We start from the raw sequence: 27,848 nt of genomic DNA, 5'->3' as shown, positions 1-27,848 counted from the left end.
TTATACGAAAACAAGCGTCACACTTTATTGTTGAGCGTAAGACAGCTGCGACGCGGCGAGGCACATGCGGATGACGCCGATATTGCTGTACTCGTACTACGGCTTCCAGCTGGGGTCGAAGTTCTTGCGCAGTCCCTGCCAGCAGGTGTAGTACTCCTTGTCGAGCGCCTGCGACTCGTGCTCGGCCCATGGCGTCACCGCCATGCTCAGGGAGCTCTCGAACATGAACGCCTGCGAAACACCACTTGAGCTTAAGTTGCAACTCTATACAACCTTGGCATATCGATTTGCGACAGCACTGTGTGATTTTCGGTCAAGCGCCGCTTTGAATGGATCATGAACGATCTCTCGATTGGGCTCGGTGAGAAGCGGCATCCTGCGTATAGCAGACCCTTTCATGAGACTAAGTCTCAACTAAACCTTGCAGTCGTTCGCGACAAGAACAGCGTACAAGCGAAGCGCGAAGCTGCCATTTTCTCAGGCAGAGCCCTGTGCTCACTCTCTTCGAAGCTGCCAGCGCCTGCTATCAAGCGTCGACCAGCGGAGCGCGCCTTTGGCCGACAGCCAACGTATATCGAGTGCCGCCTTTGGATCAGATGCGCTTCTTTGTACGGAGTTCCGGCGCTGCGCCCCATAGCCTGCTAACATAACTCAGTGAGCCACACTCGCACCAGGATTAGCACCAGGAGGGAGCAATCGCCTTTCATCATAGAGTTCGTTCGGTCAGCGATTGTTGGAATGATGGGTAGTACACGGATTTGGATAGTATTCGGGCTTACAAGCTTCAAACGCACTTGTGGCTGTATTTATTGCTGTGTTTTGGTTTTGTTTCGAATAAAAAAACCACTATTTCGAACTTCGTGACCCGATTTGAATTGGTGAGCCTAAAGGGTTACGGCGGTGACGTGCAACTGCTGAACATCTGCTTATCGTCGTTTCCTGTCAAAACAGCCCCAAGCTACGCGAAGCCGAACGGAGCCGAAAGTACGAAGACAAGACGAATACATGTACTACCCATCATTCCCGTGCTCGCTGAAGCGCCATGCATGGCAGCTCCTATAGACACTATAGCACCAGATCTCCCTCTAGTGTAAAATATAGGAAGCTTTATGATTTTCGTAACGCGCGCTCAAAGTCATGAGTCACGAGTGATGAACTATGCTGACGTAGCTTTCTTCGCGCGATTCCTCCTTGCTTACCGTTTGCACGCTCGTTAGAACGTGATAAAAAAAAACCTCTTTAGGCGAAAGCCTTTAGTGTGTCATACTCCTGTCCATCCGCCCGTTCCCTGGAACGGGGCCAGCTGTGGCATATCCCCCTTACAGTCGCTCAGTAACCACGTTATTGCTTAGAGAGTGTACAACTAATAACACAGGAACGAAAAGATGCGCCATAGTCAGTCTTAACAAAAGGCTAACAAAATAAATTAGGAATCACTACATGCGACCAGAAATAAAGTTTACGGGTTCATTTCCACACCACATTACATGTCGAGACAGAACTTCAGTTCAGACTATAGATCTGTCTGAAGTTTGAGGAGAAGTTGAAAGAGGGAAGAGGAAGGCGGCTCCTTTGCCCCGGTAACCAACGCTCTCGCTTTCACGCATGCATTCAAGTTGTGTGCGCTCACGCGTTATTAATGACCTATATGAGTTCGAAGTTTCTACGCAGCATCTGTCACAGACTCCTACGCACGAACCACCGCTACAAATTGCCTATCGAAGCCCCGAAAAAGATCAACTCTCGAAAATTGCTTATTGTACGGTCTCGGGCGCTACAAAGGCAAACTGCATCGCATTATTTTCGCGCAAAGCTCTTACAATATCACATTTAATGGGCTTCGTTTCTTTTATGGTCGCGGCCACTGCATCATTGCGCTGGAAAATCGAAGCACAAGGACGCAGAATGCCATGCTTGCAGTTTTCTATAACGCGCACCCAATTTATCGAACGACGCTCTTTGATGTCGAGCATCAACTAAAGGCTCAGCAATTATGTTCAGTGGGCTGGATAAGCGCCATTATGTTGCTACTAGGCGGGCACTCACGACGAGTGACTTTCCTCAAAGGAAGGCAGGCTGTGGTTGCTTTTGGAGAGCGTGGCGAGGGGGTGGGGGCTAAAACTTGTGCCGGGTATAGCATCCCCTGCCAAAGCATGATTTAACAGAAGCGCTCGCAGCCTCCTTTTTGGATGAATGCAAATGGTATAAACTCACGCAAGCGCTTCGTCGAGCTCGTTTGAGCATCGTAAAAAAACTCCTCGTCACAACTACAACCTTAGCCCGTATCGGTGATGGTCGTGCAAAAGTAGTTTTCCTGTCGCTTTTTTTTTTTGCTTGAGCCTTTCTAATATCTTGTGATGGTGGTCGCGTCAATGTACTCGGGCGTGCTTAGAAGCAAGACAGTGCGTATGGAAACGATAATGCGCTTTATCACAGAGTTGCAGCTATTTTGTGTGAAACAAATGCTTCATGGAAAGTATACAAACTTATAATTCGATGCCCCGCCAACAACGTCGTCCTACACTGGACGTCAATTCAAACTCTTCGAGCGGTATTGAAAATTTGAGAAGCAATCTCACATGACGAATGCCGAAACAACTAAAAGAATGCATCGCGACACTATAGAACCATTCTCTTATAGACCAGTGTTCAAGTTTTGCTTTGATACGTATATCGCAGTGTGCACGCGATGCTGCATCACCAGGGTCTTATTGAGGCGTTCTATTTATTATAATATATTTATTTGAAACTACCAACAATAAATAAGAAATAAAAACAAAACAAGAAAACAATGTCTGAACAAGCATGTTGATCACGCTTGAGGCTCAAGGTATTCGATTTTTTACTCAAAATGTGCCAGTGACTTGGCGTGCTGACACAAGTTGTTTTTCTTTGTGTTTTATTATTCGGGATCACAGTTTTCTAGCGTTCTCGTTTTTTGCTTAGAAACTTCTTTTTGTTAGATTCTGCTTTTTTTGCTTTGTCAATTAATGAAGGTCCGGTTATAGCGATTTTAGTTAATCAGTTTCGTACCACCCACCATGTCATTATGTTTTGCCGTTTTCACGCTCATGTTTGCGTGTTCATACGCGCCCCACCGGGGCGGTCTATGTTGGCTAAGGGCTGAGATACTCGGCTGCTGACCCGTAGATTGCAGTATCGAATTCCGGCGGCGGCGGCTGCATTTTCGATGGAGGCGAAAATGCTGTAGGCCCGAGTGCTCAGATTTGGGTGCAAGTTAACGAACTCCAAGAGGTCGAAATTTCCGGAGCCCTCCACTACAGCGTCTCTCATATTCATATGGTAATTTTGGGACGTTAAAACCACATATCAATGAATCGTGTTCATAAAATATTCATTTTGCCTCGTCTTACAAATCCTTATCGAAATTGAGAGAAAAGCAAGATCGCCGAGTCGCTCGATAGTGTTTTTGCCGTAGTTCTATACGCTCGCCTTCTTATATATGCCCTGCCTTTCAGATAGACAAATCAGTATAGTCAGCGCTCTGTCCTGCATGCATATATTCTTCGTCCTATCGTCTGCGCTGTTTCACCGCTGTTACACCCCTGTCACACGGGTGTTTGGACGGTCATCGAACCAATGGTCTATTGACTCAACTGTCAAGCACAGATTCCACACAGGCGGTTTCGAAGGCTATTGAGTCAATAGTCCAGCGAGGCAACGGAGCACCCCGACACTGCGTTGAAACTTTGGCGGCCAATCGGAAACAGCGCAAGCGCAAAACGTGCCCTTTTCTTCGCAGTGTGCTTGTACACACGATTTTAAAGAAATAATCTAACCGGTATGCTTTAAATCGGCATATCTGAGTGTTGGTAATTACTTATTAGAGTATTCTTACTACTTTGAATGTGCGTCTTGCACATACTCTCGACAACAGCCACGTGCTTGCCGTCAGTGTGCTCTCTCGCAGTGTATCGCTCGCCACAGTTTCACTGCTCAACTTAAAAATTCATAACTACCAATAAACACTTCATTGAAATATTTAAACAACATCAACAGCCATATTTTAGTTTTGCATGAACCTCCGTTATTTAACTTTAGGTGGCATTAATACGAAGAGAAGGATCTGCTGCGCCACACAGTTTTTGCAATAAATGCCTGAAGCACTCAACGTCCATCCGAAACTGCCACGTGTCGCGACAACACCATCTAGCCGATAAAGTTGTGCAAAGAAGCAGGCAAACGTCAACGGGGTGAACAACAAAGTTTATATACTTCGTGTAAAGCCACTTAGTCTGACGCAAACAAGAACAGACACAACCATGTCGCGCGCGGTGCGTTGTCATCGTCGTATTATGGACGAATTCTTCTGGTTCACACTATCGAGCTACAGAGTTGTGACATTTCGGTGGCCATGCACTAGATGGCCTTTCAAAAGGTCCCGTGTGACAATGTTATGAAGTCAGTTACTGGGACAATCAGCGGTCGCGCTTTCGTCGATCTTGGCAACGCTTCTCCTGTCTTTCTAAGCTGTATCATGCTACATTGTCTTCGAGAGATAAAAGTACGGAAGTTCGCACGCACAAAGGATAAAAAATACACAAGTTGACTAAATAAACTACATCGTCCTGTCTGGTATTTGTCTTCTGGCTTCGCGAGTTCAACATTTTTGTCGATGCCGGGCTATAATTGGCTCAACGCGCACTTGTTATCCGCGTAAGCATGGATGCATAACCTTGACATGTTCAGAGAAATAAAAAAAATCACCAACCAAGCACTCTGTACATATTCTTAACCAGCGAGAGCTGAAACGTTCGGCTGTGGTGTTTGGCAGTGGGTTTAACCCCACAATGCACTGAAGCCTTTCACAATTATTGGTTGCATGTTCGTGCTTCTTAATAAGGTTATGCACACGTTTGACTTGAGTTTACCACAGTGCTTATTTCACGTGCCACACATTGCGCCTCACGTATTTCACGATCATGTAAGAGTGTCATGAGCGGTTGAATGCGTTTCGCCATCGGTTAATCGCAATGGTTGTTCTCGAACTACAGGCGGTCAAAGACTTCGTAGCCGAAGCCAAGGAACCGTTGGAGAAACTCCCGCCGAAAGCCGGCGTTCACCCCGTGGCAAACACGCTTCCGCAATCGTCACGTTGACGTTGTCGTGCCCGGCACTTGTTAGGCGCGGCGTGGCTGTAAGCGTTTGACATCGCGAGTTAACTTGGCGGCGTGGCTTGCATGATCCGCCCACCACCGGCGCTTGCATTCCCGTTGGCGACTTAGCGCGGCTTGAAAGGCTGCCGGATCATCGGTACGCAGTTGCTGCCGGCACTCGGCCTCCCGGTCTTGTTTCTGTGCGCAGACTGCAGCATCGACCCGGCGAATGCGAGCCTTTTCACGTTTCCACTGTCGTCACTGATGTAGAGTTGTTAGTGGCTTATCCATGTGGAATATTTCAGTAGAAGCTGATGAGCGCGTGCTTGGCGCCCCGGGTGAAACGGGATAAACAACGTCCCTCTCAACGCAGCCAATGACACGCAGGCTAGTGTACGAAAGTGAGAATGACGCAACTGATGACGCAGCCAATTGAGAGCACTCGTGACACTGATTCCGAATAGTTTTTCGTGTTTTCTAACCATATACACCTTGCCCCGCTGCGGTGTTTTAGTGGCTAAGGTACTCGGCTGCTGACCCGCAGGTCGCGGGACCTAGTCCCGGCATCGGCGGCTGCATTTCCGATGGAGGTACAAATGTAGGCCTATGTGCTCAGATTTGGGTGCACGCTAAAGAACCCAAGGTGGTCGAAATTTCCAGAGCCCTTCACTACGGCGCCTCTCATAACCATATGGCGGTTTTGGGACGTTAAGCCCCACATATCAATCAATCGAACCATATACACCTTTCGCTGTAACACTGATAATATTCAGAAGTTTACAAAAAAAAGCGTAAGAGTTAACGCCTCAAAGAACGTGCCTGAAGTCTCAAGAGCATCTACATTGTACTAGAATGTGATAGAGTCATTTTGAGTGGGCCGAACAACCAGTTCCACACCTGTTTTGGGGTGAGGTGTGGTGAGGGGAAAAAATGAAGAAGGTGAAGGACACTTGGTAAATTCCTAAGTGTGTTCCGCGTAAACATGTGGGCACTAAACTGACTGAGCCATATCTCTTTTTTTTGCTACTTTTATCAAGCTCTCTAACCGATCACCTGATCGTGAAAGGAAGAGAGGCCACAGCTGTGGTGGCGGCAACTGTTGCTATATGCGCCGCTCTGGCATCACGTGGTTCTTGAGAGAGTGCTAGAGGGAAAGACTACAGCTGGCATTATAGCACGTACAGTGGGACGCAATGAGGAAACATCCAAACCTTTCGGTCGAAGTGGATAGAGTTGTGTTGCGCAGGCTGCGAAGCACGCGCATCTCACCAATCATTCTTTTGAGATGCGGACGGTGTGTGGCAGAGACGCTGATGAGCGTCCTTTGCAGCACACTCGCAGGTACCATGGAGTCCCGCGTTCCTCAATATGTGAGGTACGGTGTACACATGCATCCAGCCTCTTCCCCTCGATCACAACACCCTTTTGAGGCGAAAACAAACGTCTCATGCTCGCGTCCGTCTGTTCATGCCCTGGTTCCAGCCGTGGCCTCTCTCTCCCACACTATCTCAGCAATCTCGTGATAGCACAGCGGCGCATAGCGACAGCTGTGCCGCCACAGCTGTGGCCTCTATCCCTTACATTCATAAATCACGTGTTTGCTGAGGCTAAAAAACGAAGAAAAAAAACTAACAAAAGAAGAGAAAAAAAGCACATGGTATAATCAGTTGAATATTCATAGGATTTCGCGAATACACTTTGCAATTTGCAAAGTACCCTTCAATTTTTTTTCTATCCACGTCCGGTGCTATATTTTGAACCCCTCTTTAACCCATCTCAAAATTATGCGAATCCACGCAGCATACCCATAGTTTCTATGGTAACTGAACGATTACAGCAATACAGATGTCACAAAAATGCGGTGGCGCTCTCATCGGCTGTTTAGTTTCGCGTGGTAGGCAAAAGCCGTCGTGCCTATACGCAGTTGCTGCCGTGTTTTCCCTGATCCATGCACTGTTTGTTGCCCTTCAAAGTAGAAAAACGTTGTACCGACGAGTAGACACGATTATTTGAGCGGGAAGGCACGAAAAAATTCGGCTAGGTCTTTTTTTTTCTTTGCATTTTTCTGTTTATAAAAACCGTCGCAAGAAGATTAGCCACGCGAGAACTTAGCTTTGATGACGGTTCATCAATTATGTTCTAGAATGGCTGGCCCAACAATAATGATTCGCTCTATCAAGCGTTTGTCGTTTTAATGTGCCACATCGCATTTTTCTTTCGTTTGAATAAGCCTTGTGTGGAGGCATAACGAGCTTGTTTATCTCAAAGCACGTTAACGCTGTGGACCGCATTGTCATATGCAAAGAAACACGAATAACTTTTCGCTATTGCCATTCTTGATATAACTGCAAAAGTCTTAGCGCAACGCGTCAAAACGATTTCGTTATACTCGTGTGAACTGTCACCCGGTCACGAAGCATGGGTTTCTTTCTGCGTGGACGCGCTTCATTAGAGCAGCAGTGAACAAAACGATTGCTTTGACTATGATTTTCCTGTTTACATGCTTTATATGCGGCTGCGATGACACTCCAGATACCTGACATATAATGTATCGGGCAGAGCTGTTCTGGCTGCGCTTCACGAGGTTTTAACGTCCATGAGAATTCACAGAAAATGAGTAATCGGGAAACTTGCCGCGTCTGTTTACTTTCTGTACGCATTTCGCGGCCCCGACTTGAGCGTACGAATTGAGCAGCGGACCTGACAGGTACATAACCACATTGTCCCCAGCATGTAGGTAAGCATGATCGCAAGCGTATTGAGGATGGGCGACGCCGAGATAAGTTTGGTCATTTGAGTGAACTACTTCGGCGCCTTTGTAATACGCGAGGATTTACCATAACGATTCGTGGCTATGTATTCTTACACCACGCATTTGTATATCGTAACTTAGAGCTTCTCGCTGAACTCGGTCTGTCGTTCTTGCACTAGCTAACAAATTAAAACGTACAAACGTGACGTAGACTGCCAAAACGCCGATGACATTCCGCAAGTAAGCCACATTTCCACCATCGAGTTACCTCATGCTTTGGACGAGGTTCTCAAGGCTAGAACGTCAACGAGGCCTATATGCTCATTTCGGAGTCCCTATTACAGCCACTGCAACTTCCTCTGTTATGGCCACCGCTTGTATACACATGGGGAAGACGCCCGACGTGCCATGCTCAGAGGCAGCTTTCGCACCTGCTGCGCCAGTGTTCACCTGACCATAGAGGGTGGTAGCGCGCTTTTGGCTGGAACGGCTGGACGGAGCGTATACGCACCGCGACGTCGCTACAACAAACCTACATATATCGACGGCGCCTGCCGCTGTTTTTGTCAAACGTGTAATAAATCTATACTCACCATGCATCCATCCCCGATGCGCTGCGGGGCCAGCTTCGCCTTGGATGCCTGCTCGAAGCAGTCCACGTCTGGCCCATGAGGGTTCATCATGCTGTGCAGGCTAGCGCCGCCGCACTGGAAGCCCGTCTCCTGCGGACGCACACAGAAGGGCTCACCGAAAATCATCATGATTTTTTTTACGTAGCAGGGAAGCATCTACAATGACATTATGTGTCATTCTTCGAAAAGTGCTGTACACGCTGCACACATGAAAGTAATTATGTGCACTTTGCTGATGGTGTGTCTGTTTCAGATGAAGAAATATGCCCAATACTTTTGCAATGGTTGGACGATTCAACGACCCACTCCTTACGCGATTCGCATTGTCTTGCGCATGGCTGTTACGTCGCTGTTTGAAAGCGCTATATTACGCATGCTATCAGATGTTCCTTTCCTTACACTTAGTCAGAATATGGGCAGTTTGAAACGGAGTTTCAAGTGTTGGCGTAGCTCAGTCCGATAAAAAAAAAATTGGCGTAGCTCAGTCATACAGAGTACTGGGCTGCCACCAGAGGGCCCGGGTTCTATCTCCATTCTGTCCTCAGTATTTTATTATATAGTTGTTTTTTTTATTTCATGCAATAGTGGTTACGGACACAGGTGGCAGCGGACAACTACGGCGCCAAACAAAATCGGCTCTCGTTGTGATCTCGTAACAGTATTCGCTCCAAAAAAAGTGAATACGCGTACCTTGGCTTCATACTTCCCGGTGATAAGACCCATGAACTCACTCATGCAGTTCCCTGAAAAAAAAAGAAAACATAAACGCAAACTGAGCAATGGTGTCTTGAATGTTTCTCGTGAAGAAAAATATCGACGAGGAAATATTAGGTGAAAAAACACTTGCGATATTTCAATCCGAATGGCGCGACAATATACTTTTACTGATTAGCGTCAAACATGAAAGAATAATGAACTATGTTGAAATGAAAAAAATATAATAGGAGAAAAGTAGGATATCAATTGTAGAAAAAATAACTAAAGTATTACTAAGGAAAGAAATGGTGAAAAAATGTACAGTAGTAAAAAAAAAAGACCAGAACTATGCCAGCCTACGGTACCTTATTGAGTCCGATTGGTCCGTGCAATAAAAATTAGAGGCGCTGTTTTCGAGGAGATCCGGAACTGCGCCTCTTGTAGATTAGGAACCATTTTATCCGTATCTTTCACACCGTTAACACCTATAGGGTCATTAACGTCTTAACAAGACAATGCGATTGTTTCATTTTTCTTTCCAATTTTTTAGTTCGGGCTTCGGAATGAGAGCTCGCCTAAAACAAGGGAGGTAATTGCGCGCTTTCAAGGGTATACCTATGCCAAATTTCGTGTGTGTCTCTTTTTGTTCTCTCTTTTGTTTTTGTGTTGCATCAGACGAAAAATCGAGTCCTTGGAACTTTAGTTGAAATGTCCACGAACTCATGAACATCCTACTTAACTTATTCGTAATCCCATGAGAAGTATAAAACGTGGCGGCAGCAAAAACAGGACTGCGTTGACTGGCGGAACATGTGGGAGATCACGGTGGGTGCAGCCTGAATGATGATGATTGTTGTGGTGGTTATTATGATGGTGATGATGATGATGATAATGCAGGGCATTGTGCATACCTTGTGCACCACTTTAGTTACCCTTAACGACCAGCGGTTATCCTGTCTACGCGCTACATGCCCGGCCAATGTCCATTTGTTCTTCTTGATTTCAGCTATGATATCCATAACCCCCGTTTGTTCCCTAATCCACTCTGCTCTCTTCTTGTCTCTTAAGGTTACACCTACCATTTTTCTTTCGATTGCTCGCTGTGTCGTCCTCAATTTAAGCTGAACCCTCTTTGTAAGTCTCCAGGTTTCTGCTCCGTAGCTAAGTACCGGCAAGATACAGCTGTTATATACCTTCCTCTTGAGGGATAGTGGCAATCTACCTGTAATAATTTGAGAGTGCTTGCCAAATGTGCTCCACCCCATTCTTATTCTTCTAGTTACTTCAATCTCGTGGTTCGGCTCCGCGGTTATTACCTGACCTAAGTAGACATAGCCTTTACAACCTGAAGTGCACTATTACCTATCTCGAAGCGCTGCTCTTTTCCGAGGTTGTTGTACATTACTTTCGTTTTCTGCAGATTCACTTTAAGACCCACCTTTCTGCTCTCCTTGTCTAACTCCGTAATCATGAGTTGCAATTCGTCCCCTGAGTTACTCAGCAATGCAATGTCATCGGCGAAGCGCCGGTTACTAAGGTACTCTCCATTAACTCTTATCCCTAACTAAAAGAAGGCAAGCGGGTTAGGGGGAGACCGAAGGTTAGGTGGGCAGATGAGATTAAGAAGTTTGTGGGTATAAATTGGCAGCTGCAAGCACAGTACCGGGTTAACAGGCGGAACGTGCGAGAGGCCTTTGTCCTGCAGTGGACGTAGTCAGGCTGATGATGATGATGATGATTATGATGATGTGCACCAGTTTCGGCTTGATATGTTCTTTGTTTCGCCAATAATTTGTGACTTTTCTTTCTTTACTCTCTGCTTTCTTTCTCTTTTTTTCTTATTTTTACGAAATTGTTAATAGTACTCCAGACAGAAATTATCGTCTCTTCGTAGTTGTCATTGATGTGTGGGTGGACGCAATGACCATTCCCTTTACAATGTGCGATAACCTGAGTGCCACCGAGCTCGAAAGGTGAAAAACAACTTTTTTTTCTTCTAAGTCGGCCTAATTATTCAAATATATCTGTTCAAACAATCTTACTTTGAAAAAAATACCCATAATTTCTTACCCCCACCCCTTCGTGCCAGAATTACCTTATCTGTCTCGACATTGATTTTGTCCGTTACATCTAATTTTGTGCTACTAACCCCTTAACGCCTTTTACATATATATTTCTATTGCGGGTTTGTTTTCCTTCTTATTGTTTTCCCTAAATTCCAGCATTTCATGTAAGCCACAGCTCGAACACACACCCAGGTGGATATCTCCACATTCAGTAAAAAGGGGCTCTGCCGTTTCCTTAAGTTCGCCACATTTAGCATGCACGTTTGTCTTTTTTACTGAGCCTCGTTTTATGACCACGCAATCTAATACAACCTGAGCTCCCTTTAAACAGTACACAGCGCCTCCGCTTCAATTATTATCAAATGCATTCCTCTTTACTTCATCTTTGCTTTTTCGGCAGTTACTGAGAGCAGAGTTTTTTTTTTCATTGCTGCTATCAAAAAAAAAATCCCCTCCACCTTCGTGACTTTTGCTAAGCGCTCTTTGTTATCATATCGCCACCTGTAAGTCAACGCTCTTTTTGCACAAATACCGAAACACTTCCTCGGCCCACCTACCATCCTTCATATTCCTCAGCATCTCTTCCAGACTCATTCGCCTCACGTCAGTAAACAGCTTCCAGCGCACTCTATGCCCAAGTATAGGCGAAGCTGAACTGAGAAGGTTCAGACGAAATCGGGAGGAGAGGTACGCAACTGAACGTCGTAGTACTCACAGCAGTGACAAAAGAGTTGACCCAAGCTTCCATTTAAAAAATACAGAAAACAGCGTCATCTTCAGCCTTTTTAAAAACCACTGCAATCGACGACTCCGTTCTCTATATAATCACGCAACACAAACAGAAAACGCTACTTGAGTGATATGTTTCATCGCCATTAAATGTGTTCAGAGACAGGTATGTACCTATAGGTGTGGCTCCAGATTTTTCGTTACACAATAGTTTCCATCCTGAAGTTGTCAACAATGGTAGAAAAGTCCCAAAATTTACACGTGATTGGACACGCTAAATCAACGATTGGCTGCAAATTTTGTGCTCTTTTGAGAATGGTTCATTGTACAAACTTTCTTTTCTAAGCTTGCGGTCTGCTGCACTCCCTTTTTTTGTGCTCTGAGCAGTAAAACTATCTCCCCGATTGGCTAGTACAAACAGGCGTGCCCACCTTTATTTCGGACGCAATAGTGTGAGAACCACCCCGGACTAAATCTAATGAGGGTCACGCGTCCAGAATTGACACTCACCCCCGCTGACATAATTGGCCAGCGAAACAGTCAAGTGCTATATAACAGATGCTGTTAGACTACATTCTTGACATCAAGCCCATCTGTCACGTCAATTCAAGGAGTTTAATCATAGCGGGATTCACATGCACTGACCTACCATTCTTCAAGAAGATCAATAAAATGGTTACGGTAGAATGTATACTGCAGTGACCGGTGTTCGGTAGTAAAGGCATCGCCAACGTTGCGATCACGCGAGTACTTGTCATTCATGCTGCGATACAATTATTGCGCAAGGTGTTTGAAAGCTTCGCTGACGAGTCATGCGAGCAAGAGTTAACGCAACTCGTTCTTATTTTTTTCTTCGTCATATCTGCAATTTTAACATGCGATTGCCGAGCGCACGTTGTACTGACGGTGCAAAAAAAGCGATCTATTGAAAACGAGTTACTACGATCCATGGCAGTTTAAGTTCAGACAATTTCTTCGCTCTCGTGTATTTACACAGAATTATTCCGTTGTATGCGTTGGCAAATGGACGAGTTGATTAAGCCACTACTGCGTTCCCGATATTTATTCGTTAATTTATTTAAAGTACGTTACAGGCCGCACAGGGCATTGCGTAAAGTGAGTATAAAAATGTCATGCACATGGGCATACATTGCTTGAATATAAACAATAAAATTATCGGTTATTATACCATCTATAATAGTTGTAACGATCAAGAAAATACAACGGGAACTAAATACCGAGAACGTGCTAAATATCGACTATGCGACAGGCTGCCGATATTAAACAAAAGCTTTAAAAAGGCTAGTGTATATATATTTTATGAAAACCAATCACTGCTCAAGTGTGCACATAAGCTATGAGGTGCAGGTTAGTGTTCAAATGCAATACAAGTAAGAAAGAGTGCAACACAAAATAACTTAATGTTAAAAACATGAGTACCAAACTAAACTTCCGTTAAGTGAGCAGCTAAGTCTAGAACTGCGTGTTGAGATGGTTTCGGAATTTATCTTTATTGCGCTCACCTACTACGTCATCTGGAACGGAAGATGAGTTATTTAAGACGTCGGTTTTGCCGTAGACAAGTGTGGACGAAAGATGATTCTGTAATCTTAAACGGACTCCTGTACCTGCCCTTCAATGGGCACTGGGGTCCTACCTGTATATTAATAACCAACTGTGTATTTAACAGGCACTAAACTGAAGAAGATTGATCATAACAAAGGTCTCTCTCTCTCTCGCACACACACACACACACATTCATATATATATATATATATATATATATATATATATATATATATTTATATATATATATATATATATATATATATAATAAACAGCAAATGGCTGAATACTCACGGTGATAGTAGGGGGGTCTGAAGGTGTTCTCGGCTACCGAAAAACGCGGCGGGAAGATGACGAAGTCGGCGATGGCCGTACCTGGCTTGGTCGATGGGCAAGTGAGCACCGTGAAGATCGAGGGGTCCTGCGTTGTTGTTGACCAGGGTATGGCGCTCGCAGACCAATACGCAGCCAAATGCATACGTAAAGGACAAACGCTTTTAAAATTGCGTTTCCCATCCCTTGGTTGGTTGCTCCTACTGACCAGTGGATTTCCTCCCTGCCTTCTACGCTCTAAAGAAAATGAAATATTCGGGGAGCCGTTCTGCTACACAACAATAATTATCATCTGCCGGCGCTGGCCCCTTCCTTGTCGGGAATGCTACGTTGTTAATAATACCGATGTGCAATCTTTTGACAGAGAAATTGATGCTTATTTTGGTCGTAGTTATATTGAACTACTGCCAATTTTGGTTTCTTGTGTGCATTGTTATTTGAGTGTCAGTTGTTTCAGTTTTCTGTTTGTACCTACTATTGTACTCCCTCCCTGTTATGACCTCCAAGCGAGGGTTGACAGTATTATTCAATAAAAAAATAAAAAATGTCACTCTGATCACGCGCATGCCGACCACGAACTACCAGAACCGTGGTGATGGCGCGAGGAAAGTATTATATATATAACAAGATCAAGCTGCCCTGTCGGTAATTTAACTACTTTTGAACTACTTTTGCACATACAAAATCTTCCGTACGTACTCTTTCCCGTATTCTAGAGAGTGGTTGATAAGTTCGCTCTCTTGTTGTATAGCCAAAATACTGAGAATTATGTTTGTCTTCTGCATACTGTGTTCATTTTTATCCCGACATTCGCATTCAATTATGTTTCGCACTTCATCATCATCACTGCTGGCGAGCGAAATGTTGTCCTCAGATGTATATGACGCGGAAGTATAACGACGAATGCAATAGCCAAAGGTCAGAGGTAAAGAACTTTTCAGTTTAAATCTCATCAATTTTACTCACGCAGTGGTCGTGGGAGACGGTGTTAACGGTGTTGAACTTGGACAGGTCATACTTGTAGGGAACATAGTTGCCATGCCACGCGACCACGTCGAATGGCGAGTGGTTCTGCATTCCAATTGAAAAAAAAAATATAAAAAGCTGCATTACTTCAAATCATCTTTGTCATTTCATAAAAACTGATCATGCTGTGCCTGTTTACTTTCATCGGCTTCTGGGACTCGCTACCATAAAAATCTGAGTTTTATTGGCATTCTGTCCCGTTGCTCTCAATCATCTATCTCTCGACTTACAAGGTCTGCTGGCCGAATCTGTTTTTCAATCACCTGTTACAGTGCTTTAGGCAGCGACACATCCTAAACTCGTATCAAAGCTAAAGCCATGGAGAGAAAACGACGAGAACAGCGTCGTTGTTGACCTGTTATCTCAGCCTCACTAGTCAATCATTTTTTTTCGATTTTCTGTCTTCTACAAACTATCCAATACTCACCATTTAGCATGCAAGTAGCCAAGTTGGTACGTTAATATATTTGGTTGGGTAAACAATGTGAGAATGTGCCACGGATACAAGGACTTAGCGTACTCTACCCTTCGTCTCTCGTCTATGCCGCGCTGCAGATTCAACCGAGCTGACAGTTTGCCAAGTTTCTCATGTAGCCGAAGGTACGTCTAATCGTTACCCGTTGCCATTACGTGAAATTTGGTGGTCATGCTGTCAACACTGACCTGAGAAGCCTGGAACAGACATCCTTGGTACTTGCTGATGACCACAAATCTGTTCACATCCCGGTCCTCATACCAAGCTGTTGGGGTCTTGAAATCGCGAGGGTTTGCCAGCCCGTTGGCTCCTGCACAGCGCAGGGTCAATTACACCTTTTAATTCATTTTGTTTCGTGACAATTGTAGAAGACGGCCAGTTCAGTCATACACACATCCCTGCTTCGCTATACCGCGGTTGTATAGACATTTGCCATGAAAACTCTATATGACCATGCAACATGTACCTGACGTGCCGTTTTAACACGTTCAGCGAAGGATTTGAGACATGATAGCTACATATATAACAGTGGCATAATAAATTAGGAACATCAAATGAGGCTGTGGCTTAACGACAAGTTATAAAATTTACTCTAGAAATAATTTTCGCCACGGGTCTCTTTTATACCGGTCAATCTCTGACAAACAATTCGTGTAATTTTTATGTTAACGTGAATGCAATTGGATAGAAAGTTGGGCTAGCTGGCACAAGTGCATCCTTGAAGCAGCGCTAAAAGATGCAGACCAAGAGCAACAAAGACACAAAACGAGCGCTCGTCGGGCAACCCATTGTTTAGATGAATTCGCAACATGTTTTGTAGTTGTAGCGAGGTCGCTGAACTCGGCATGGCCTTCATGACCAGAGGGCGCAAAATTCGTTACAGGAAGCTCGGAAAACGCATGGAAGAAACATTTAGGGTGGGGAAGATTTTCTATATTCTACCTTATTTATATCTCCTTCAAGAAAGCTGTGCGCCTGAAAACGAGCAAGCCTTCACTTTGCGAGACCGTTAGAATATTATTACGAAAAAGGACTGCCGTACTATCGCCATCCCATCGTGCAAAAGCGTGCAAAGTCCCTCGAGCTACACATGGCTACAAATATTGTACCCAGATGTCAATGTCTCTATTTTCTATATAGCAGTATTGAGTTTGTTGTTAATGCAAAAAGAGTAGCAGCGTCTCCGTGAGACTCGAGTTTGGAAGCACCAAGTTTTCACTCGTGACGCCTAGCGCCGAAACTTTCGCGGGGTGAAAAAGCGGTAATAACAGAGACGCACTTGATAGCCAACTGGTGGCTGAGCATCGCAGTTCCTAAAAAGAGCTGCTTCGATGATGATGACTATAGGCTCTGGCTTTTCGCAATTATGCGATCACGTATCATTCGATTCGAATATGGACCCGAATACTCGGATGCCCGCAGCATCGCCGCATTTTCGCGGAAAAACGTCAATTCTGCTGCCTTTCCAGAAGTCGCGGTAAACAATAAGATCTCTCCATCATGCATGGAGAGTCATAGGTCAGGGAACGCATGCAAAAGTCAACTAACTCGGACTCACTCAGACTCAGATCAAGCCGCAAGAGCTGCAACCACCAATCGTAAAGTTTTCTGACTATGCTCAAAAAGTGTTGTCCCTACTTTTTACGAGAACAAGGCAGAGAAGAGCATGTCGGGACACCCGCTTTTTCTTTATGCGGCGCCCATTTTGTCATGCTCTGCTCCGTCTATAGACGTCGGCTTTTAATGCCTTATATTCGCGTCATCCGTTCGTCGGTGCACTGGAATGGTGCAAGTTGTGGCCTCTCCCCCTTACACTCTCCGCAATCATGCGATTGTTAAGAGCGTGTAAGAAAAATAAATATCAAAAAACAGACAAATAGCCACACACTTTCGCTGAACACATATGAATATACAATACAAAGTGTCCTTCAGTTTTTCTAAGGAAAAACAAAGTACCCACGCAACCCCCCCCCCCAACTCTCACCCTGCCTCATGAGGCAGGGTAAGAGGGGAGCGGTGATACTTTGCTTTCCTGGACAGGGTAAGAGGGGGGGGGAGGGGTTGCTTGAGTACGAAAAAAAACAGGAAAAGAAACAAGCAAAAAACTGGAAAATAACGAGCGAAAAAAGAAAACAAGAGAGGCAGTTGCTCGAGTACGAAAGAAAACAAGCTTGAAAATTGATTGAAAAACATAACTGATCCCTTTTATAAAGAACTGGTATAACACCAAAATGAAACGTGTCCTCGCAGAAGCAGCTGAGCGTTCATTGTGCATAGTTTCTCCACGAGGGTGAACGAATGAGTGCTAAAGAAAAAAATAGCAATTTAATGCGAAGAGCGGCAAGCCGCTCAAAACGTACAGTGCACACCTCATGCAGAAATCAGGCACGAGTTGAGCATAAGCAGAACGGGCGCGGACAAACAAATATCTCAGCTCAACAGTTAAAGCATGCTGTTCAAACATAAAGACGCATGAAACTAACGCACAAATATAGGACGAGCGCGAACAAACGTCACAATTCTTACTTCATTGTTGCATGTGAGCAGCGTGCTCCTTGTCTGAACGTGACCACAGCAGCGAGCGAAGTGACCTTCGTGCTGTCCTGAATCCCGAGTCTCATCTGATACGCGCGAGCAGGAGAGACCGTTCCCGTGGAGGCACGCGCTCGAAAAGACGCGAGAGTTACCAACGTTAGAGTGCATCGATGCACGCATCGAGGTACCCTAACCAACGTGAGCCCGTTGCGCCATCTCGTTACTGATGACGGAAACGCCGTGAAGTTGAGGAACTCTGAAAACTGTCAACGGTATATGGTGTATATAAATGGTTTGCCGTTAGCATGCTTTAGAATGTACGCTTCGCGGCTTCAGTGGAGCAGCGAGAGTTCCTCATTGAAGCCCCGAAGCGTAGGTTGTCAAGCATGCTAACGAAACTTCGTTACTCGTCGAGTGTGGCCTCACTAACACCACAGCGCTTATCGTCGCTGTGTAAATATCATCATCATCAGCCTGACTACGTCCACTGCAGGACAAAGGCCTCTCCCATGTTACGCCAGTTAATCCGGTCCTGTGCTTGCTGCTGCCGATTTATACCCGCAAACTTCTTAATCTCATCTGCCCACCTAATCTTCTGTCTCCCTCTAACCCGCTTGCCTTCTCTGGGAGTCCAGTCAGTTACCCTTAATGACCAGCAGTTATCCTGTCTACGCGCTACATGCCCGGCCCATGTCCATTTCATCTTCTTGATTTCAACTATGATATCCTTAACCCCTGTTCGTTCCCTAATCCACTCTGCTCTCTTCTTGTCTCTTCAGGTTACACCTTACCATTTTTCTTTCCATTGCTCGCTGTGTCGTTCTCAATTAGGGCTGAACCCTCTTTGTAAGTCTCCGGGTTTCTGCTCCGTAGCTAAGTACCGGCACGATGCAGGTGTGAATATACTTATGTACTATAGCCATTTTATGTTCATTCCAACACACAGCGCGTCCCGCACTGGAAAGTGAGAGGTCACTGGTCCGACGCCCTGCTACGGAACTTCTCCATCTGGCTTTTTTTTTCTTTGCAGTCTCTTATGTTACTACGTCATACGTCATATCTGTGACAGAAATACGTCAGCGGAGCCATCGTGGACCCCGGCATAAAACACTTTCATGTCAAATGAAAACGACATGATGATGTCATTCTTGCAACGGGCTACCCTCGGTTCCAAACTTTACGAAGGTAGTCGCGTGAGAAGTAAGCAGTTATTGAGATGCAACGAAATTTCCGCAATCAGCCGCCATTAGGCAATTATTATGCATGTTCATCAAGGAAAAGAAACCTGAGCTTCAAACAATGAGCATGTAAATCCGACTAACAGAAAGAGGGTAACATGGCGCTTTCTTAGATAACCTCAGTGGGAGCGTAGTAGATCCCCTCTCCCGCCTATCTGCTGGCTCCCCTGTGCGTTCTGCTATGGCAGTGCCCTTGTAAAGGGGCCCTCCAACACTTTTCTCTATATCCCTGGAATGGATTCACTAAATGAGCTTATTATCTCACGAATTGACCACTGCAAAAGTTCACACAACCCTTCCAGTACAAGCGGAGTCACAAAGATTTGTCGCACGCTGTTATTGCTTTCTCTTTTTTTTTCTAGTCCCGACCAAAGCGCTAGACGCTAAGCAGGGAGGGATGGCACAGAGAAAAAAATCCGCCATGCGTGCCTCGTGATTTTGGGCATGTTTTCTCTTTGTTTTTCCTTTGAATGCGCAGCCTTTCAGGGCGATCACGCACACGCGTGGACAAGTTGCGGCCTCTCGTGGCGGCCTTAGTAACAACCGAGCACGTCTTGCTCAAATCAATGAATGGCTGATACTTCCCTTGCGACGCGTTAATTTTTGAGCATGTATCGCCTTTGTAGAGAAAAGGGAAATCCATGTTTTTGTTAGTTTTGAGAATTTATTGCATATTCCGGACCTTGTGCTGCGCTACAGTATCTGGCTCGCGCGGTCTCGGGAGCCTCGACTACATAAGGCTGCGTTTTCTGCCTATGCTCAGAAAGTGTTGCAAGGCCCCTTTACGTTCCTTCAGGCTTGTCAGCACTATAGTGTGAAGTTGCCATAATTTTTTATATACCGTGACACGGAAGAAAGCATACAGGAATGCGCTCACCGATAGGACCAAGGTTTGGCAGCACGAAGTTGTTGTCGAAGACCTCGAGGACGTAGCCACGGCTGGGACCGGATACGTACACTTGGAAACGCATTCCTTGCTGCAAGAGGCAGAACAACCAGTGCCATCGCTGTCAGGACGTGCCATCAACGTCTATCTATTTCGTTTCTGTTACGAATGTCATACCTCACTCGCGCCGTCTCGTTGTTTTGCCTAATATGACAACCCAGGATAGTGCGCTGCAACATGCGGGCCAAAATATGTAAGGTCGTGAAGTAACGTGCGTCTTTCAAGTGTACCGACTACGAAAGTGAACGTCATGGTGGCTATTCACTTGTAAAATACACAAAGGGTTTCTTGTAGCGAGAGCTACAGTGGCCCTGTTCTCTCCGTTTTGCTGCGGCCGGTGGCCGCTCAGAAAGCTGAGCCGTTGCATAGCAACTACCACAGCTGGTAGCACACGTCGCCGCGCCATCTGGCGTGACGACAGAGGAGGAGCTGCCATTTCATCGCATAAATATAGAAAGGGCGGCTCAGTGGCATTCGTCAGCACATATGGAAGCTGAGCTGGGGAGGCTGAAAGAAGCCAAGATTCGTCGTTGAACCTTAGTGTTGCCAGATCTTATCGAGCAAACAAGCTAATAAGCATCACAGGAGAAGCTCGAAAGAAGCGGAAACTTAATCAACTTTGTCATTGTTTAACTCATAAATAAAACAATAAAATGTGTAACTCAAATACGAAGGGGAGTTTAAAAATCATCTAAGCGTATTGTACAGCGAAATTATGCACAAAATTGAACGAAACCAAATAGGTGCCTCTTAATCGTGTCTCCACGGTAGTTTGCATTTGGTTCGTTAAACAGAGCATGATACCGGTTATTTCTCATTCCCCCAATGTATCTTTGTCTTCAACACTCAACTGCCTCAAGGCCACCGACAAAGTGGCTATTGGGGAACGACTAACGCACACTGGTGAGCGTGCCATGATCACAAAAATAACTATATTTGCTGGAAAAATTCTTATTTGCACCCCAAAACGCGGCAAGCGACCGGAAAATTACACAAGAGAATCGGCGAAAGAAAGAAGCAGTCCAAATCTACTTATTGTAAGTGGAACTGACAACTCTGCTAGAACTAAAAGCAAGAGGAGGCAGCGAGCCGAGAAGACGGAAGTAGAACGAGCTACACGCCTCGAGAAACGTGTAGTCGTGCTAAATAACATAATAAACAGTATTTTTCCGTACGCATAACTGAATTAAGCCAATGCCAAATTGAATTCCTGTGTTACGGGTGCCAAGCGAGACTCCTCCTTTTCTGCCGTGCTCTCGCGCTCGAACACTTACTTCTAGTTTTCGAAATACTCACAATCTTCTAACTAAATAAAACTGGTACAATTTCGATGGTTCTGGCCTAAGTTAAAAGCTTCATTGCATAAGTATATTATGGGTGAATAGCTTTATTTAAAATAAAAGCCGATTCGCTTAAGAACAACGACACTTTTAGTTTATGTCATTTCACTAGCATAAGCACACCAAGTGTTTCTATGCTATATTGTGTTCTGATGCAGGCGTTATCTACCACAGATAGCAAAGAGAGGGGGAAGGAAAATCCTGCGTTTATCTGAGTGCCTTTTTCGTAAATATACTTGAGCACAAAACAACTACGTTTGTTCGGATTACTACCTTAAAGCTGGTTGTAATAGATGCAAGCGCAGTTTACAAGGTTGCTGACACTGGTAGAGGTGCGCGCTTTCCTACAGATAATTGGTAGCTTTTAAAATGTCCTTTCAACATTGAAAGTGTCCTTTAAAAAATTTTTAACGTAAAAAGTTTAACGTATGCATTAGAATCGACAAATGCTTTAATCGTGAGTGCTGATTAAGTTTTTTTATTTATCAGAAAATACGGCGCTTTAGTGGTGAGGCAACAGTTTCGCCTTAAACTCGACAACAACGAAGTGCCACCATATCCTCTGAATCTTTGTTGTCCCTCACCTGAATGACGCAGATCTCGTTGGGTTCCACGTGCATCCTGCCGAACTCGGTGACGACGTTTAGGCTACCTTGCTGGGGAACTGAAAGGGGCGAAGAACAAGCAGTGGTATAAATACTCGCACCCTGTCCTCAGTGCATGACTTCACAATTTTCTTCAATTTAACATCGAGTACTATTATGAAAGGGAAGTGGTTGATAGACTTGCCTATTAGAAAATCTCCATCGGAGTTGTACATGGCCCTGAATAGAAAGAAACAGCGAAAAAAGTTCTTTTAAATGTTGCAGTTTTTTCACAAGACTTCTTTTTAGTAAAGTTCAAGGAGGCTTAGCTACATGTAATGAGAATATCCGGAATTTTACATCTCAAAACCAGCTGTATGATTGTGACGGATGCCACAGTTGATGGCAACGAAAGTTTCGACCATTCCGCGTTCTTTTACGTGCGCTGATATCGCACGGTACACCGGCCTCTATCATTACGCCTCTATCTAAATCGACTACCGTGGCCGCGGGATCGAACGCGAGACCTTCGGGTCAGCAGCCTAGCACTATAATTACTGATCCAACGTGGCAGATGTTTAGCAACATGTAGCTTGCTTATGATGCTCATTTAGTCTTCCTAGTCAATTAACCACTGAATTTGTTTTCTATTTAACTATATCATATCTTATGGTCATACAAAACAGAACATTTCGTTAAAGAAACTGCCCCACTTCCCCGAAGGAAATTCGTGAGGAAATGAGAATGCATTTCTAGTGCCGAAAGAGGGTACCGTTGCCGTTCAACATTCGCCTTCACCGACTTCCACTATCGCCTTGAGATGCGCCCAGCCAGCGAACGGCTGAGAGTGAGGAGCTAGCGAACGGCAGTGTAAACTGCCAGCGTTCTCGAATCGGCAATTCACAGCGGCGTCTAGAGCACACATTTCCGGATGTTATTGAGAGGCGCCCAGCCAGCGAACGGCTGAGAGTGAGGAGCTAGCGAACGGCAGAGTAAACTACCAGCGTTCTCGAATCGGCAATTCACAGCGGCGTCTAGAGCACACATTTCCGGATGTTATTGAGAGGCGCCCAGCCAGCGAACGGCTGAGAGTGAGGAGCTAGCGAACGGCAGAGTAAACTGCCAGCGTTCTCGAATCGGCAATTCACAGCGGCGTCTAGAGCACACATTTCCGGATGTTATTGAGAGGCGCCCAGCCAGCGAACGGTCGAGAGTGAGGCGCGAGTGGACGAGCGAGTGGTGCGCAGGGATGAGAGAGAGCAAACGGCGAGAGAAGGAGTGGCGAAGCACTGCACCTAAGATTATTCTTGCACCATGCACTGCGCCTACCTGCTCCTATACTCTCTCACGCCACATGTTTTGGTTTCTGGGGAGAAGGATAAGCGCGCGTGCCCACAGCTGTTGCTATGGGATAGGGAGTGAGAGCGAAGAGATAACACCTGCCGGCACGCAGACGCCGCGGACAACGCCAGATGTCTGACGTTATAGCCCGACTAAGAAACGCATTCGTATTTTAAATGCAGTCAATCTCGCAATGATTCGGCACCTACTTGTCCTTCATGGAGATATTACAGCAGTACACATGAACGGCGACTCCGTGGCGTGTCCTGGCGTCACCCGCTCCACAAACAGTGTTTAGACCTTGGGAAAAAGAGCCGAATAAATGGTGAACAGTAAATCGTCGTCTTCCGTTGGCAAGGAGAAAAAAAAACACTTCCAGGACAGCGCAAAAAAGAAAACAAAACAAAACGGCGTAGTGAACACACCTGACACATCACTCTTCACTGCCCTGTTTTTTTTCGCTGTTCAGTCATAATGTTCATTAACCTAATAGCCCACATGAGAACCTTTGAACAAAATAAATGTTAATAACTTGGACGTCTGCGATACCCATTTGTACAGTAGTCTCTGCCTAAGAAACCTGTTGAAATACTAGGCGTCTCGTTTCCTTTTTTTCCTTGTTTTTCTCACAGTATAATATTATTGCTTCGTTATGAAGTGAGCGTGCGTGCACATAAAACGAATACTCTCAAGCACGCTAAACTGGTATAGTTGGCACGATTCAACCATGAACACTAGAGAAATGTTCTCCTCGCTTCGTATGCATATTTACGGTCTGGTATTAAGACATTTGCACATAGCCTAAGTCACTGTACGCTTCTGTAGCGGTTACCCTGTACTCTAAATCATTTCCTATAGTAGAGTATATATACCTTGTGCTCTAAATCGTTACCCACGTTTTCTGAACACACCCACTTAGTAGAGTACCAAGTGCTCTAAGTCGTTAAACACTTTTTTTTCTAAAAGCTTCTGAAAGCCCTCTGCGTGAGGCCTCGGGGACGACTTTCAGCTCTCCCTTAGTAAAGACCCGAGTACTCTAAATCGTAAAAAAAACCGTGAAATGGTTTTGACAATATTTTGAAAACACATTGGGCTGGTAGACCAAGTCCTAAGGGTAATTTAGGGACTGATTTGAGCTCTCTGCGTAAACTGTGTTATTCGCTACAACGCTTTCAAGTTGCGAATCACTCCAGATCGCTGCAGATCGCTGCGGCTCAGCCAAACGCGTTTTCAACCGCCCATGCACCAATTGACACGCTCTGCCCCACTGACGACATCATTCCCAGCTGATCTGATTGGCTGTGGAACGCGCAGCACAGACGGCCGGTATCGGATCTGCGGCGGGATTTACGCGTATGCAGTCTCACGCCACGTCGTGACGCAGGCGCCGTGAAGGCGGAGCTTAGCCCCGAGCGCTCGAAGGAAGAGTTGAGGGCAGTTAAGGGTGAAAGGCGGAGCGGAGAAGGACGGTACGTTTTTAGTACACGTAGATCCATTAATAATAAGTGTTTTGATAGAACTCTGGTGCCAATTATTTGCTCCAGTGGTGGTCTAATAAAAAACGGAATGTGAAAAAACCATTTCAGGGACCCTCTAACAGCTTCGTTGGGGCGAAGCTTTCTATGCCGTGAGTCGTGCGTCCACGATGTATGTGGTCGTTGTCGTAGTAGTTGGTAGACGGACTATAGAGGAGCGGCACGTACACACCCTTTTCAAGTGAGGAGGAAACCCGCGCGAGTTAATCATAAGTAAGAAGATAGTTGTTTCTAATGAAATAACTTACAGAGACGAGTATTGGTCACTTACCCCTGTATTCACAAACACTCCTCGACTCGACTGTGCCGCTTCTCGGCTGAAAATGGCACTGCGCTTTTCAAGAATCGCAGCAGATTATCGTTGATATGCAGTGACTTGCCCTGCCTAGAGACGGTGCTCCCATCGGCTTTCTCTAGTGAAGGTGAAGCGTTTGAGAGAAGAGGCGTTCTTGAATACGGGAGTCAGTCAAGTGAAGGATGAAATTCGAGTCGAGGAGCGTTTGTGAATATGAGGGTTAGGTTTGAATACCAACTCGAGCATGTGACGGAAACTTCTTACTTAACAGATGAGACATATCAGTGACTAATATACGTCAAGCAATCTCTTCCGTCTTATCCTAATCTTCAATAGCAGTCTCCAATGAAATTTGCCTTGAGTTTGATGCTTACTGAAAAAAAAAACTTGTAACAGAAGGACGCACTTTGAGCACTATCCGAACAGTGCGTGTTGCCACGTTAAACTCGCTGGGCGTAAACACCCTGGTTTCAGCAAGGTTTAGCGAGGGTTGGGTCGCAGTGTCATGAATATAGTGAACTAGTATATATACATGAACTAGAAGCAGTGAAAGGTGGGAAGTAGACACGAAGCGCAGGTCGTGAGAAAGTGCCCGAGTGCCGACTCTCGTTTAGTCCTTGAAATGTCCGCTGGTTGGCGGTACTTCTATATGCTGAATATATGATGAAAAAATGCGAGATGGCGGTACTTGGAGTGTTCACTAGATGGACGAACGGACAGACAGACAGATGCACGGACGGATGCGCGAATGAATGGACAGACGGACGGACGCACAGACGAACGCACAGACTAGGACGCTTCGCCCCACTCATGATCATGAACTCTGTAATTATGATGTGATTTTTCTTTTAAACACAGCTCGTTCTTTTGGCCTGGCGGTACAGAATTATATCGCGCCCCTCGTTAGCACACTGTATTGCGAGGTTTAAGTAACGATGATAAGTCTGCGCAGACACTCGCACGTTACCACCTAAGTGCGTCCCTACGTGTCTTAGTGTCCGATGGTCCTATCAACTGCATGTGGCCCACATTCCTTCCATTTACCGACTGTGTAGCGTGCCTTGCTGACCTCCCATCACTGTCTACAGACTGCATGCCCTGGAATTGATGTAGCTGAAGTGAAAGTGGTGGACATAATGGCCGCCCTTGTGAAGCCTTTGGTACCCCGACACCGACATGCGGTCATGAGTCACCCGTGGGAGCACATGGTCGCAGCGGCGTTGCCAGGTCATGTTCGTCACTTCGTTTGGCGATGGGACTGGTGCTTGTTCCCCACTCGCGATCGGCTACAAAAACCTCCTTGGGCTACAACGATGACAGGTGGTACGCGAGTCCACTTGCCCTAACTGCGTCATGATTGAGGTCAACCGGCATGTGACAATAGAATGTGTGGTCACCCACCTTCTTGGCGTGCGGTCCATGCTGGTTTTCGTGACCAACGTGTCCGAGAGTTCGTGTCCGGTGACCGGTACCGATGGGGGTGTTTTGCGGCGTTCTTAGTAGTTGCCGGCCTATTCAGCCTTTGGCGTAACTGCTGCGAAGCCGTCGCTGAGAATAGCCGTTCACGCGCCTCGTGACCACTACTTGGGCACATGAGGCGTGAGGTGTTCGCATTCCTACTCTTCTTCTTGGGAGAGCTCGAGTTTTTGCGCCATGATTACGCCCTTTTGTCAACGTTTAGCATGAACGGGTGCTACTTATTTTTCGGCCGACACGGTGCGAAGCCGTACCATCAAGTAAGGGTTGATGAGCTTGTCGCCTTGCCCTTTGTAACTGTGTTCGCCACCTTAATATTTCATACCCTGGTGATTCTACCACCAAGTTCATGTATACTAAGGAAAAATATGTGCACCTACCGATTCACTTATTTGAACGATTCTTTATAGCGTCAGTTCTGAGTTATATGCGTTTGTTAATCTGTTGTTTCCATTTGTGCTGTTTGCTGTATGTGAAAATTTCATTTTTGTGTTGTGTTGGTGTGATGTGCAAGTGTGAAAATGTTAATGTAATCTTGAGTACTGATTCGTCACACATAACCTATGATCTGTACATATGTAAATAAATTCTTTCTAAACATCATCTGCCATTCGTTGATACCCACAGGACGGCTTTATGCTCTCCCATAGTAGAGTAACTCGTACCCTAAATTGTTAACAAGTCTTTTCTAAACACGTCTTTTTTTTTCACTCAGGGACAGACGTCTGCCCTCCCATAAAAGAGTACCAAGTGCTCTGAATAGTCAAACTCTTTCCCTAAACACTACGTCCTTTAGCAGCAGCGTGAACTCATTCGCACAGCGATTTTGTGAACAGTGTCCAAGTGTACTCTTGTTGCTCAACTTACGTCAGCAAAGTCTACGGATGCCTTGCCCTGCTCCGGAATGCTGAAGGGCTTCCACCGCAGTTGTAACAAAACGATAACGCAATCAGCGCTACAGCACTCTTGCAAAAATTAGCGGCGCTCCAGGGCATCTTTCAAAAAAGTTAACTGTTGGGCGAGTTGGTGCTTTCACATAGAAACAATCGTGAGGCCGCAAATATACACAACACACAGAAAAAAACCAACGAGGATGGGCGCAAACTATTAACTGGCTCTATTGAAAAATATAAACACCTTCATGTATCAACTTCATACGCAGGGGC

The 27,848-nt window shown here is 45.5% G+C and overlaps 1 protein-coding gene across 1 annotated transcript; it reads right to left on the bottom strand.

Annotated features, from left to right (window-relative positions):
• LOC119187721 (homogentisate 1,2-dioxygenase-like) lies at positions 1-26,627 on the bottom strand. Its single transcript, XM_075884929.1, has 11 exons — positions 26,608-26,627; positions 23,586-23,720; positions 22,241-22,275; positions 22,036-22,115; positions 20,043-20,142; positions 15,581-15,702; positions 14,858-14,962; positions 13,853-13,979; positions 9,192-9,244; positions 8,463-8,591; positions 1-231 (listed from the first exon to the last, which is right to left on the bottom strand). Exons 1-11 carry the CDS (start codon positions 26,625-26,627, stop codon positions 97-99), a joined length of 1,041 nt encoding a protein of 346 aa, XP_075741044.1. The 3' UTR covers positions 1-96.
• Positions 26,628-27,848: the final 1,221 nt, after the last annotated feature.

The sequence above is a fragment of the Rhipicephalus microplus genome, unplaced genomic scaffold, assembly GCF_043290135.1.
Source record: "Rhipicephalus microplus isolate Deutch F79 unplaced genomic scaffold, USDA_Rmic scaffold_56, whole genome shotgun sequence".
Classification (NCBI taxonomy): Eukaryota; Metazoa; Arthropoda; class Arachnida; order Ixodida; family Ixodidae; genus Rhipicephalus; species Rhipicephalus microplus.
The sequence above is the reverse complement of the archived record's forward strand: the minus strand, read 5'-3'. Positions and strand labels throughout refer to the sequence as shown.

Coding starts and splice junctions, on each gene's coding strand:
- LOC119187721 (XM_075884929.1), bottom strand. CDS start 26,627: ATGGACCGCACGCCAAGAAG. Junction 22,276..23,585: donor AATATCTCCATGAAGGACAA/GTAGGTGCCGAA, acceptor CTTTCTATTCAG/GGCCATGTACAACTCCGATG. Junction 8,592..9,191: donor CCGGGAAGTATGAAGCCAAG/GTACGCGTATTC, acceptor GTGCGTCCGCAG/GAGACGGGCTTCCAGTGCGG.